The 15,499-nt window shown below is 34.0% G+C and overlaps 1 protein-coding gene across 1 annotated transcript; it reads right to left on the reverse strand.

The window, feature by feature from the left end:
* Window positions 1-2,386: 2,386 nt before the first annotated feature.
* On the reverse strand, window positions 2,387-6,107 carry LOC131070376 (oligopeptide transporter 5). Its single transcript, XM_058005885.2, has 7 exons — window positions 5,901-6,107; window positions 5,065-5,555; window positions 4,822-4,919; window positions 4,110-4,679; window positions 3,537-3,795; window positions 3,244-3,426; window positions 2,387-3,153 (listed from the first exon to the last, which is right to left on the reverse strand). Exons 1-7 carry the CDS (start codon window positions 5,959-5,961, stop codon window positions 2,506-2,508), a joined length of 2,310 nt encoding a protein of 769 aa, XP_057861868.2. The 5' UTR covers window positions 5,962-6,107; the 3' UTR covers window positions 2,387-2,505.
* Window positions 6,108-15,499: the final 9,392 nt, after the last annotated feature.

The following is a 15,499-nucleotide window of genomic DNA, read 5'->3' on the forward strand; positions in this document are numbered from 1 at the left end:
ATAAAGTCTTAAAACATTAAATGCTACTCCTTTCTTTTCTCTTTTCTCTTCCTCCATTTTTCAAATCTTAAAGGATGCTAAAGTACAAATAAGTTGATCAATGGTATAATTACTCAAATCATTTCTCTCTTGTATAACACATCTTTGTGGCTTGTACGATTTAGGCAAAGTCAGCAAGATCTTATGCACAATATCACATTCCTCCAAATATCCATCAGCAACTCTATTGCCATCAACAAGATCAATAACTCAGTAAATATAGTTCTGAACACTTTCTTCTTCAAGCATTCTCAAATACTCATACTTTTTCTTTTGATTCATCGGTCTAGCCTATTTTGTCTTTGGATCTCCTTCATATGCCAAATATAGCTTGTTCCATACAACTTTGGCTTCTTTCAATCCTTTTACCCTTCCAAGCATTGAATCACGTATACAACTAAAGATTATAGCTCTAGCCTTCGCATTAGTCTCCTTTAGCTTTATCTGATCCAGAGTTTGAGGACCACCCTATGGAGGTGTATAACCAAACTAAATGATTTCCCAAATTCCATTTTGCAATGTCTCCAAATGTGACTCCATTCTCTCCTTCCAATACAAAAAAATTTTACCATCAAAGATTGGAACTTTGTAATGCATGTCCTGTACCATATCGAATCTACCTCAAGTGGTTAAGCTTACTCAAGAGGAACCTTGCTCTGATACCAATTATTGAACCCAAGGTAGGACTGAGAAAGAGGGGAGGTGAATTTGTCCAAACAGAAATTAATGCAGCACATAAACAATTAATCAACAACACATATCCAACACATGAAGACCAATATTTTCTACGTGGAAAACCCAAACAGGGAAAAATCACAGTGAGCACTTACCCACAAAATATAACCATTATGTATATCACATTACAATGAAAAGATCTCATTGCTATGGACTTGCAAACCAAGGCTAGCTACTCTTGGGGCAAGATACAAAATAGGACTTGCAAAAACTGAAGCTAACTACAACAGGGCAAGATACAAAAACAACTATTCTTTATTGCTTATACTTCCTATGTCCTTCTCACACACTCGCTTTGCTTCCTCTCATCACTTCTCTTCACCACCACTACTTGTACTACTACATACAACTAAATCATGCACATTCCTTATATACAAGATAGATTATCGAAACTTGAACCAAATTGGCCTGAACCAAGATATACCTTCTGGACCAAAAATACACACACTAATCCATCCTAGGAGAAAGAGGATACCAAAACACAACTTCCAAATATCAATTCATCGATCCACAATCACCAGAATATAACCAATAGCCCATCCACACATTACACATCCATATAAGCAAATATCTCAAATCTGAATCTCCACACTCTATGGTGAGGCTTAAAACACATCAATCAATCTCCCACAAATCATATCTAGACCTAAGGATAGCTCTAACATATAATATCACAACCATCTACAAATACTGCCACAACACCCAGAGAACACAGATATTTTTGAACCATAATACTATCATAACCATGATACCATTTAACTATATCCAGTGAACATAACCATAATAAACAATATCAACAACACTTTCTGGACCCAAACACTTCTAAAACAACCAATAGAACAACTACATCACCAACACAACATGATAACTATGTACCACAGACATTCCGGACCAATCCGGAACAACAAGTTTGACATCAATGACAACCATAGCAACACATACCTCAAACACTTCCATACAATCATTTCATTGCCATGCACAACACTCTTCTTCCATGCAATAAGATTAACCCACCAATTCCACCATCACTTGATTTGATTTTGCATGTGAGTAGTGGTCTATGCTATAGGCAAGTGAGATATAGAAATTTGAAAATGGTAATTGAGGATACCTTATGGTGATGACTATAATTGTAGTTTCAACTTGAAAATAGAAATAATATGAGAATTGATGGCACAAATTCTATGGTTTGCAAAGATAGTATGTAGTTACAGAAAGATAAGCTAGAATTAACATATGTGAAAGAAAATCTGAATCTTAATAACTATAATTTTAATAATTAATTTTTTTGTTTTAGAAATTTTGTATATTATAATGAAAAAACATAGAAAACTCATTTATAATGATAATTCATAACCTGACCACATATAGGTTAGTGTCAATTTAATAGATTGAATTCCAAGACTATAACTTTGTAAAATACGACAAAGAAAATAGGAAATAGAAAACATGCAAATGATAAATCCAACATGCACTTCATTTGCAGAAGAGGATTCTGATTTTCATCGGCGAAAATTCCAACAGTCAATCGATATGAAGTAAACCGTTTGAATCACAAGCTTAAGAGAAATAGACTCAGGATTGGATATACATCATACATTACTAAATATTTACTGAATTTTTCAATAACACAGAGCTTCGATTTACCAGCCTGAAATTCCGCCAACCATTGTCCACCATATCCTTAACACAAATTTGCAACATGTACAAAAGTAGAAAATATCCATACAATTATGAGCTGAATTGAGGACACATCGAAATGTCGTCATACTTAGGCACAGTCAGATCAGTTGGACAAGAAGCAACAAGACAATTATCTGGATAGTATACGTTTGATCCCCACCAATCTGCTTGCCCGGTTCCATTTATGCCAATGTTTTCATACTGCAATGAAAAATAAGCTAAAATAGCCAAGAATGCCACTCCTGCATCCATTCCTGCAGAGAGAATGTAGTTGTGGCGAACCCACCATTTCTTGTAGCGATTGAATATTATATAATTGAAAATAAATCCCACCAAGCCCCACATTACATAATTAACAGATCTTGTAGGTGGCATGTTACCAGTAGCTCCTATAAGAATAGGCATATGGATGTATTGCAGGAATTTTACATTGGGAAATTTTCTGCGGAGTAGCCAGTGAATCAAAGGTGCAACTGCACCTGCCAAAAAGAACCAGTTTTGTTTTTCATATAGTCCCAGGTTTCCAAACATCCTTCTAGGCCCAACAACTCCCCATATAACTGAGGCATTATAGAACACAGTGTCGCCTGGACATGTAAAATTAGAATTTTTCTGGGTACAGATATGAGGAATGGTATCCAAAAGCCACCAAGCTGTAAGATAGTATACTGTGGAAGCAATGGCTGTACCGGAAATCTGTTAATTATAGGTAAGCAAGCAATTAGAGATTTCTTAGATTGGAAGATTTGTTTCTGATAAAGTTAAATTGAGAACAAAACTAATTACCTGAACGAGGAACATTGAACGCGGAGGAATTTTCATGTAATAACCCAATTTGAAATCCCCCAGAAATGCCAGAGCCTGAACCATGCTGATATACCCATATGTCTTGAATGATACATTGGCAAAAGGCCTGCCCGGATAGAGGTATCCAATGAAATACTCGGTTATTATATTAAGTCCTGGTTGCTGCATCCAAGTAACAGATTCATGACATTACAAACAAGAAAGAAATGAAAGATTTGTACTATGAGTGAAAACAGCAACTGAAATGGAGGATTAAAAGGCAGGAATAACACCTGGTTCGTAGTGGCTGTAATGATGCCGATTGGAAGAGTAAAGAAAGCGGCAAGTGCACAGGCTAAAAGAATTCCCCACCACGGTAGCTGAAGCTGTTTGTTGAATCCTTCGCAGGCCCATAGTGCACCAGCCATCATCACTATCAGCACAATCAAAAACCACCATTGTGGAACAGGCTTGTAATTTGTCCTCATCAACCGTGTGTGCACGTCCACACCTTTATCATTTAAGGTGGCCTTTGTCTGTCGCCATATTTCTCTGTATTCAAAATAAGAATATTAATTATAAGGTTTTATAATTTGAATGAAATGGTGTTTAAGCTGTTTTAATTTTATATATGTTATTTTTAGATTTAATTGTGTAAGATTTGTTTCCTATCAAGGTTATTGATCATATGTGTGATTTTTCTACCTCAACTTATTGGTGATCCCAAACACTAATGCAACACAAATCTTATATAATTGAATCCAAAACAATGTTAGCTATCTTTAATTTTCCAATTTTATCATTCGTTTAGAAGGCAGAGGAGTGAAAACAGGGTACATAGTAAACGTAATATGCATGATACATACTTGCCATGAAAGAGGAAGACATGGCTAAGTGTCGCTGAAAGTGCTGCAAAACCCACGCCGTAGGTAACAGCAAAAAAAGCGGTGAGATGTATTGGGCTGTAGTCATTGTAGGCCTTCTCGTCAAATTCATGATTCTTTCCAAGAATTCTGCTCACGTTATATTCTGTACCATCTTTGGCAAATAAAGCTGAGTCGATAATGGGAAATTTCTTGGCATCGTAAACATTGTTCCAGTAGAGGATGGGAGTGATGACATAGACGATGACGGCGAAACCCACCATAACGTTGGCTATGGCAAAAAATGGAGTTGCCAGAGGAGTCCCCAAAAACCCTGCAATTGTATTCCAGTCCAGACCAAACGACCCGATTCCCAGTCCATAATAGCCTGATCCAATCTGCTGAGCTGTAACTGATTTGCTCCATATATAACACAGAATTGATAGGTTTGAAATGACCGGGAAAAACACGTTCGGTATCACATAATATGAAAAGCTGCAGGCCATAACTGTCATGAAAAATTGCATTCTTGTCAAACCACCTCTGGGTCTCCTTTCTTTCTCGTGTAAGGCCCTGCCAAAAAGAAAATCGTTATTCAATAGAAAATACAAATAACCAACATCTCGTGGTGTGGTGGCAGTGGGACAGAGGAATCGAGTTTATTTGAAATAACGTTTATTTGCTTTTAAAGAGGTTTGAATATTGCTATAATCACCTAAACAATGAAACTTGTACAAGATTTGCAGGCCACCACATGTAAGCACCCTCCACCAGAAATTTTCGGAATAATCCAGCCCATCCAAAGCCAAGCATCTGGCAAATTGCAAACGCCATTATCCCCAACCAGTACAAGATCTAAGATTCAGTCCTAAACCTTAAAATATTTTTTTCATGGAAGCTTGACTCCCAAATAACAAGTACTGGTTATCGACATTTAATATTGAATTTGTTTCCTTACTTGAGTAGTAATAATCAGCAACCATGCTGCTAGCGGATTAATATTTATGTGATAGAAGGCTTTGATGATGGTGAAAATACTGACTGCATAGACTCCCCCACTTCCTGCTGAAGCAAATATAGTTATAAGCACGTGCTCTTTCATGTTGAATGGGCCTGGATTTAGCGAGAAATTCCAATTTGTTCCAGGGATATAGAGCTCCTTGGTGGGCAGAACTGCAGCCATAAAACGACCCACTGGCAGCACTGCTATCTGTGCAGCAACTGCACTAACACTCAACGCAATTGCTCTGTACCCAAAAAACTGGTTCAAAAATGCCAAAGACGCACAGCAAATAATTCCCAAGAACCATGTTCGAAATGTGAGCACCGGCAGCGTTGGATCGTCTGTCACCGGCACAGTCAGCGCCACTTGTTCAATGGGTGATTGGTCAGGAACTTCCATTTCACTTCCATTCTCTATCATTTTCTCCTTCATCTCAAACTCAACGCCTGCATAAATTCGGGAACACAGATTTACAGATTTTATCTTAAGCAACATTTTTGAATTATTCTACAAATATTTTAGAAATTAAATTTAAAAAAATCCATCCAATCTTAATAAATCTTAAAAAATTGACATTCAAACTCATCTCAATTTGTTTTAGAAACACCCATTCTCAAACCAATCTAACTTTTTATGTAACTCATTTCATTCTGAATAACCAATCTCACCCTAATTTCTTTGAGAAAGATATCTCAATATTTGTTAAGTAACTCAATCTATTCTAAATTTTAGATACTATTGTACAGGAATTCAACAATTCATATTTATGCGCTTGTTCACAAAAAAATTACCAGATGGGATGCGATCTTTAACCAATTCTATTCCTCTGGGGCTCCTTGGGTTCTCCTCCATCTCGCCAAAGCACTCCAAGCGCTAGAAACAAAATAAATCTTTTATTCATACAAATCAAATCTTTTATTCATACAATCAATTTACAATTTTACAGACTGTATCACAAATGGCAATAAGCCTCTTTTTCATAGAGCTCGCAGTTCCTTACAGTAAACTGTAATCATGCAACTAAAAATCTTGTTTATAGAGCTTGCAATCCCTTACAATAAACTAATCATGCAACTAAAAATAGAGCATGCACCAGTATACATTATTCTCACAGCACTTTTAACTGGAAGTTCTAAAAAAACAATAAATGTAAACTAAATCTTAACTAACTATTGCGTAGCAATGAACATGAAGTTAATCTGCTTAGTCTTGAATATGAGAAATCCAATTGGCATAACTTGGACTGAACTTTATACATGACAATGAGAGGCTCATGCATCACTTTCCAACACTCTATCTTACAATAAACTTTAATCACGCAACTAAGCATACATACTGTTCCGGCAATGCATCATCCTGTTGATGTTACCTATACATCATAACTGCACTTTGTAATTCTCTTAACTCAACTCAATTGTCCATAAATAAGCTGTCTTTAACAGCCGAGTTGGGATTACGCACAGTAAAATAATTTCTAAATATTGAATACTGTTTTATTTTCATATATTTTTAATAGAATTGTATTTTCTTTCTTTCATTCTGATGTTAATTTATAATTTCTATAGATTAATATTCCTTTCATTAATTTTTTTAATTTATATTAAAATATTATTAGATATATTTTTTATTTTAAACAATGAATTAATAAATTTATTTTATTTTAAAATAAATTAGTATATTTATTTTACATTAATTTCTTTCATAGTATATTTATTTTTTTATATTAAAATATGCAATATAGATTATAAAATGTAATTTAAAATATATAATTTAATGTAAAATATAATTATGTAATTTAATTGAAAATGTAGAATAAAAGAATATTAGATATAAAATTTAAAAGAAATAAAATATAAAATACAAAATATAAAGTTCTCTCTCTCTTAGAAAACATAAAGTCAATGTGTAAAATTAAATAACTAAAATAAATAACTTAAACTTAATGCAATCAATCAAATCAAATTAAATAACTAAAAAATTAAAATGAAAACTATAATAAAATTTAAGAATTAAAAAATTAAATACAATAAGGGTTGGGGCCTAGCTGAATCGATTCTTAAGTTAAGTTTCTTTGCATGCATCCCATCACTTAAATCAATAAAATAAATTAAATAATAAATTAAATTAAATTAATCAAATCAAATTAAATTAAATTAAATTAAATAAATAAAATTAAATAACTTAAATTAAATAATTAAATAATTTAAATAAAGTAAATTAAATAACTAAAGCAAAATTAAATGAAATAGTTTTCTTTCTTTAAAAAAGAAGAAATTAAAGTTAAGGCATCATTTAAATTAATTAAAATTAAGTAACTTAAATTAAATTAAATAATTTAACCATAGAAAAATTTAAGCTAATTAAAATTTAAGTGTTGTATAAGAATTGAAAATCCAAATAAAACTATTTAAATTAAATATTTTTCATTATCTTTCTTTGGAAAAGGAAGAAACTAAAGTTAAGTTTCTATATATTTAATAATAAAACTAAAAACTAACTTTAAATACTATATATATATATATATATATATATATATATATATATATATATATATATATATATATATATATATATATATATATATATATCTATTTTATATTGAATGAACTAAAAAAATAAAGTTTGACTTTTATTTTGTTATATGAAACAAAAATTCAAGCAAATAAAGTAAAATTGAAAACTTTAGTCTTATCATGCAAAAATAGTAGCCCTACCTCTATAAAATGAAATTGAACTTCTTTTGATAGCACAACGTACTAAGATTATATAGGACAACAATAGGATTTTTTTGTAAAACAGTGAATAGATAAAGGGTTTGGAAGGTTTCGTTGGGTATAGAGAACAACTTGATTTGGCCAGCTTGGGTGCGAGCAGCTTGATTTGGTGCTTACAATAGATCTAAAGGTGAACTAGTATGTGGATCTACCTCTCTCTTCTTTTCTCCGATCATTTGAAAAAATTCATGAAATGTGTCTTTATTTGAAGCAATTGTCATGAGTAGGTATAATATACATATATCAAATTGTATTTTTTTTGGGTAAATTTAGAAAATTAAACATAGATGGGGTTAATAAAAAAATTTAGGTGTGTCTAATTTGTTAAGATGAAACCATTCAAATTTGGGTTTTCTCCTTTGATTTTTAAGACAATGAACATGTTCAAAGAAATACCATAGAGAATGAATGGGAAATTTTATCTACGTTGCATCAAGGTCAAAATATACAAGTTTCTGAAATAGATATGTTGGGAAGAAGAGACATTGATAGACATACAGATTGGTTTCATGAGTATCAAGGTGAAGAGTACATAGCTCAAGCAATCAATTTCATAAGCAGTAGGAAAGATCATGAATGTCTCATACATGATGATATATTGCAATGCATCAAGTACACAACCCTCAATAGAAAACAAAGAAAGACAATCAACATAATTATGGCCCACTACTGTAGAAATCAAAATGGAGAGCCATTATTCATGATAATACAAGAAACAATAGGAATAGGAAAGTCTTATCTGATTTGTGCCATTAGTCAAGCTCTTGAAAATGAGGCAATGTCAGGCCATTCTCCCCTCGTATTACTTGCACCAATAGGAGTTGCAACATTCAATATAGGAGCCTCTATAGTTCATTCAAAATTCAAAATCCCAATATGAGACTTTTCTCAGCTAGAAGGAACAAGACTTACAAGCTTTCAAGAAGATATAACACATATCAAATACATTTTGATTGATGAAATGAGCTTCATTGGTCAAAACATGTTGAAAAATATATATTCTTGGCTCCAACAAGCATTCCAACAAAATTCACACATAAGCTTTGCAGGTAGATCTTTCATTATGACTAGTCGAGATAACTATTTTATAAATATATTTATTATAATTCATATCTATGAAATTTTTTATAATTTTATTACATAATTTTAAAATATTTTTTGTCGGTCTTCTTTCAGGTATATCTATTATTTTGGTTGGAGATTTGGGCCAGTTTCCTCCAATCAATGATAGATCAGCATATAACAGCAATAGACGGGCAAAATTATTATGACAAGAATTCAAAACTATGCTTACATTAGATAAAATATTCAGACAAGATAGACAAAACAATCAACAACAAAGGTTTTGTCAACTTTTGACAAATCTAAGAGATGCAAACCCACAAATTGATAGCTGGAGATTACTTATGACAAGAACCCCTATTAACATAGATACTAAAACTAATGTTGAGTTTGACAATATTGTCCATTTGTTCTCCACAAATGAAAATGCTCATAATCACAACAACAAAAAATGCTATATACATTGAAACAACCTTTTGCACATAGTCTCACAACAAATGTAGGAAGTGTACATCAAGCAAAAGATTTTTCAAATGATAAACTTGATCTAGAGATATTGATCAACAAGAATTCAAGGGTGATGTTGACTTCAAATCTTTGGATACAAGTAGGACTTGTAAATGGAGCTTTAGGATATGCTCAAAAGATTATCTATAAACCAAGAATTCCTCCACCTGAACCACATGTAAAGTGGAAAATTGGAGAACCTTAACCAAATCACCACTTGGGAGAAAGATGGGAACTTAACTAAGGTTCAATTTTCACTTGGGAGACTTTACATTCAAAAGAGGGGGATGAATCTACTGGATCCAATCCCAAAGGATGCAAGGATTGAATACTAAAATGATTGGAATGGAATTAACCCTCTTTTGTAAGTTGATTGATTGAATTAAGACAAAGTGCTGAAAATTGAGACAAAGTATGCGAAAACAGTGAGCTACAGATTCAGGATTCAGTCGTGCACCTGGATCTGAGAAGCTTGAGATGATTCAGAGCTGCTCAGTGAAATCTGGTAAAACTTATAGGGACCATGTGTCCGGATAGGGGTGCCCTCCTATTGGTCCTCCAAACTTTTCGTGCATCAAAAATTATTTTTTCGTCTCTACGAATAAAGTTTAATTCAAGAACTACAACTACGCACCTATTTCCTTTACATAGAAAGAAAGGGAAATGTGTTGGGAATAGAGGTTTGTCTTCATATCAAACCCTAGTTTTGGAATTAACCAAGTGGTTGAAATTAAGGTTTCATGAAGTAGAATGTTGATCTCCTCTTCCATGCTTTAAATCTTGTCTCTATTGTTGCTCCAAAGCTTGAAGGAAGACTGAAAATGCTCAATTTCTCTTGAATGCTTGAATGCTTGATCTCTTGAATGCCTTGATGCTTGAGTAAATTTCATGATCTCATGGATAGATGTCGAATGACAGGGGATAACCCTCTTATCTACTTGCCAATGGGTCTAACTGACTAATTTCTGACTTAGGCCGACATAGGGGGAATTTCGCTCTAATTTGAGATGAGCATAAGGGAGGGGCCTCAAAATGGGTCCCAAATAGGGGATCCCAGGGCGCCACACCCTGGTCTCAGTGGATCCTAGGGCACCAAACCCTGGTCCTTCCCTATTTTGGGGCAGGATCAAGGTGCAAGCAAAGTTAAGGGTTGAATAAAATGCAAGTTTTGACTTGTATGAGCATATTCAGGTCTCTGATCAGACCGAGGGGTGCAAACACTAAGGTAAAGACCCAAATGCAGTTGAAAATTACAAGGGGTGCAATTTTAGGATGTTACACCACCATCATATAACATGGTTGAATTTAAAAATTATACAAGAATACCATTTGAAGATCATCATCCAAATATTATTCCAATAACACCATTACAAAGGGACATGACATTTCAGTTACCATTGAGATTAGCATAGGCATTGACTATATATAAATCTCAGGGGTTGACTATATCAAAAAGCCACAATTGATATAGGACCAACAAAAAGAACAAGATTGACATTTGCGGTAGTGTCTCGAGTAAAATCTCTAGAAGGCCTCAGAATAATGCCAACATTCACATATGAGCATTACAAAAAGAATAAAATAGATTAAAGTTTTTAGAAGATAATTGATGTAATATATCTTTTTGTTGCTATTGTTTTTGTTGTTAACTTTACATCCTTTGGGTTGTTGTTTATAGGAACAACAACCTTGTTTTGATTCTTATTAATATAAAAAACAATTAAAATTTTATTCCAATATCTTCAATTTTCCCCAATTTTTACTTTTATTAATGACTTATATAGTGACAAATAATTTGATCAAAGTCGTTCTTTTTTTTTTTACTATTTATTCAAAATTATCCAGACAAAATGCAATTGAATGCTATTTATAGTTTTATGTATCTATTTATTAATACATAATTCAAATTTTGTTTGAAATCTTCTAATTTTTGTAATGTTTAATTGTTTAATAAATACACATGACAAGTATAATATTAGTTTTCTGCTAATTTCTATAATGTCTAATTGTTTAATACATACACATGACAAGTATATTATTAGTTTTCTCCATAACACTTTATACTTTATCTATGCCTGCTTCAAATTTTTAAAATCATAATTGCTTTAAACAACAAAATTATATATATTATAATTATCAAAATGTACAACCATTGATATATTATTGATTTTGTTCATCTATATTGTGCATTACATTCTACAATTTCTTTGAGATACTCTAAATGATCTATTCAACCATTTCACTTCAAACTCACTACCAATAAGACCTTTTTTATTATTTAAAAAAAATTATTATTATGTATGAATATTAAATATTTTCATAATTTGATATATCTCAGATATTTTTTAAATATAGGTATGCTAGCTAGTGTATTACACTCACATAATGAATGCACAAACATGTGTTAATAAAAACTAGAAGCATGTAATTTGACATGTTTGTGACAATTAAATGCATGAAAAGAAAAAAAAAATATTTTACTTATTTTTTCTCTCAACTAGCATTCACTCTGAGTCTAACTATTAATCAACAATCTAATAAATTATAATAATACTATAAAGATATGATTGGGGTTCAGTTTGAAATGCTGAGCGGCGAAAGCAGAGGGAGCGAGGGTAGGGTTTCCGCAGGAGGGGAGAATGCTAAGAGTGATGATGAACCAGATCTAGATGCTTGGGGGGGATTGTTCGTTGGCATCTGCTACTGTTTGTCTATGATGGGTCGGGCCATTTCTGAGCCTGTTGATCTTCGAGCAGTTGGCAGGGGTTTGCATGGATTTCCCTCCCTTCTCTTTTGTTTCTATGGGTGGATATTTTATGGACCGTGTTTGGATTGGCGAGAGCTTGTATGGGCTCTATGCATTGTTGATACTAGCGTTGCACATGTGGATTGTGGTGGTGTTGGTGGGGTTGTGGGTCTATTGTCCTATGATCGATGTGTTGAGCTTGGCATGAATGTTGTTGTTCGTGCTTCCCTTAACCCGTGTTTTATTGTTGTTTTGGGAGCTATGCTTGGTGTCTGCGATGGATGGTAGTACTGTGTGGTGATGTTTGGTGGGTGTTTTTGGAAGAACAGAGGAATGTGTGGAGGGCGCTTCGTGTGGAGACTTCCTCAGGGTTTGACTTGGCTCTTTGCTTCTGGCAGTGTTTCTCCCCCCTTTCGATGTCTTCTTTCTTGGATTTTGTGGACTGTGCGGTGCCCGATGGTGTTCCTTTGTTTGCATGTTTTGCTCAGTTCTCTACTGGAGAATGGCTCTCTGCTGGTGTTTCTAGAGAGACCCTTGATGCTTTGGGGGCTCGGTTCTACTGTGTTCTATGGCCCCTGTTCTTTTGTGGCTTCTTCCTTTTCAGGTGGGGCGCAGTCAGTGTTTTGGCTCTTGGTTTTTTCTCTTAGATCTTGATGGTGAGGGCTAGGTCATGGTTTCCCTCACTTTGTTTCTCCCTCTTTACTAGTCCTATAGAGGTGGATGGCATTCTTTTTGGGGTTGTAAGTGGGGTTGAGGATTTTGATGTGAGAAACCTCTTGGATTTCTCTTTTTCTCTACCTTTGTTGTTGGGGTGCCTTGTGTCTTTCTGCACCAATCTTGGTCCTGACGGATTCTTTGGCTTGGTTCTCTAGTGGCCATGTTCCCTTCATGAAGTTCTCTTTCTTGGGCCTATTGCCTATGGATTTATGTTGGCTAAAACAGGGGTCTATCCCTTATTTTCTCTTTGGTACCTATGCGCCTCGAGTTTCTTCCCTCTTTTTGTGGGTACCTGATGCTACTCTAGCTCTCTTTTCTCTATCTCTAGTTTCTTGTTTTTTAATTTCTAAGAGCTTGCAGCTGGTTTTGGTCTAGGAGTGGCTTTCTTGCCCTTTTTTGCCCCTCTTTGCTTATTCTATTGAGGTGAATTGAGTCTTGGTGGGGGAAAGGAGAGATTGGTCGATCATTGCTGACGGAATTTTTTAATTTATTGCCCTATTTTTGGAGGCCGGTAACTGTGTTGCTATCATCACCAGATTGACTGTTCCTTACAACTCTTATCCTATGGAGGTGGATAATCTAGTAGTGTTTGTTTGTTTGGTGTCTGATTTCTATGAGCCTCGGTTTATTTTGAAGGTTTTGGGAGCCTTTTTCAAACTCAGTTCTTTAGTTTTCAAGCGTGGTTATTATATGCCCCCAAATCTTGTGGGGTTGAACAGTGCTTTGAAGGCTCAGCTGGTTATCTATCTCTCTTCAGACCCTATGGAGGTGGGTCCATTTCTTATGGAGGTGGAAAAGTGATTTGATGGTGGGGAGCTTATTTTCAGCTAGTTTTTCTTTGTGGGCTTCAACTTGTGGGTTTTGGGATCCTCCTCAAAACCTAATTTGTTGCTGGTTTTGGGAGCTAGTTCAAAACCCATTTTGGCTTATGGGAGCCTTGTTAAACCCTCAGGTTGTGGGAACCTTGCAAAACCCACTCTGTTGATGATTAGGGGAACCTTTCAAAACCACTATGTTTCAGTTCAACTTTTAATGCTTATTTTATGTAATCTAGTCTGGTTGGATGTTGATAGTTTTCAAGGGCCTAGTATAGACAATGTTGTTTTTGATTAAGGTTTGGGCTAGCTTTTTGCTACTTGGAGTTTTTGTTACAAGTTAAGGGAGCGGAGAACATCCCTGTTGTTTGGTTGAGGGTGTCTATTAGACCCTTGTCATTTACTTTATAGTGTTATAGCTTGAGGTTGTAGCCTTGTTGGTGTGGTCAGCCTATTTTTTATTGGATATGTCTTGATTGTTTGGTTGGAACTTTTTTCTTGTGATTGCATTGTTATTTGGTTGGCATTAGTCAGTTCATCTATGTTTGGGTTATTGGTTTTCATGTTTTGTTATCTTTGGCAACGTAGTATGGTGAGCTCCAGATCTTGGTAAAATCTGAGGGTTTCTGGTCCCTTCAAAACCTGTTCTACAGAGTTTCGGGTCCCCTCAAAACCTGTTTTATCCTTAATTAAAAAAAAATACTATAAAGATATGATAATATAATAATAATAATTAGTTTCAATAAATTATTTGCTTTGGTGAAGAGTTTGATAGAAATATAAAAATATCTTAATAATAATTTAATATTGATTACAATATCATAATATAATATTAATTATAATTTAATAATAATTATTTTCAAGTGGAATAATGAAAAAATGTGATATCTTTTGACATACTTTACCTATATTAATTAATTATTATAAATATTAGTACTATATTATTAATATTATTATTTTATTATTGAATTTATATATATTTTATATTATGTTAGGATTCCCAAAGATGCTGAGACGGGGGGGTGAATCACTATCTGACCAGTAATAATATTTTCTTAACTTATAATATGAAAAGCATATTAAAACTGTGTACCGGTAAACCAGAAATAATGCAGCAAATAAGAATAACAACCACAACATGAAAAGCACACCATAACACAATATTTTAACGAGGAAACCTGGTGTGGGAAAAACCTCAGTGGGATTTGTAACCCACAATATTCACTTACTGGCCAATAAGAGAATATTACTGCTTACAATAGGGGCTTGCACATGCAGGAAGGCCAAGTGCCTAGAGCTCACTGCTCAATTACAAAAGAAGTCATGCTGACTTACAAAAATGGATTATACTAATCCAATGTCTTGTACTACTTCAGATTAGCATCTTCTATGCTAGATTCAATACAGGTTTAAGCTCTGCTTCATACATAAACCCTTAACCAATAATTCACATATTACGTATGCTACCTTCTATTCATATTTCACATCATATCATATATCCTAAATGATCTACAATGATCTCATACATATATGAGTCATATTACAATCCGCCATGTTGGTTTACAAAAGATTTAACAATTAATTACAAAACACATTTATACAAAATTGTTGTCGGCCAGGGTGCCAGTAATCTTCCTTTTTCAGTGCCAGTGTTCTATTTGCTGGTGTAGAGTCTGCTGATGTCGATGCCTGAGTCTGCCTGCCGGTATCACATGATTGTAAGGTTGCCATCAATGACAATACCTTCAATCACCTACAATATCTCATTG

The sequence above is a fragment of the Cryptomeria japonica genome, chromosome 3, assembly GCF_030272615.1.
Source record: "Cryptomeria japonica chromosome 3, Sugi_1.0, whole genome shotgun sequence".
In the NCBI taxonomy this organism is placed as follows: Eukaryota; Viridiplantae; Streptophyta; class Pinopsida; order Cupressales; family Cupressaceae; genus Cryptomeria; species Cryptomeria japonica.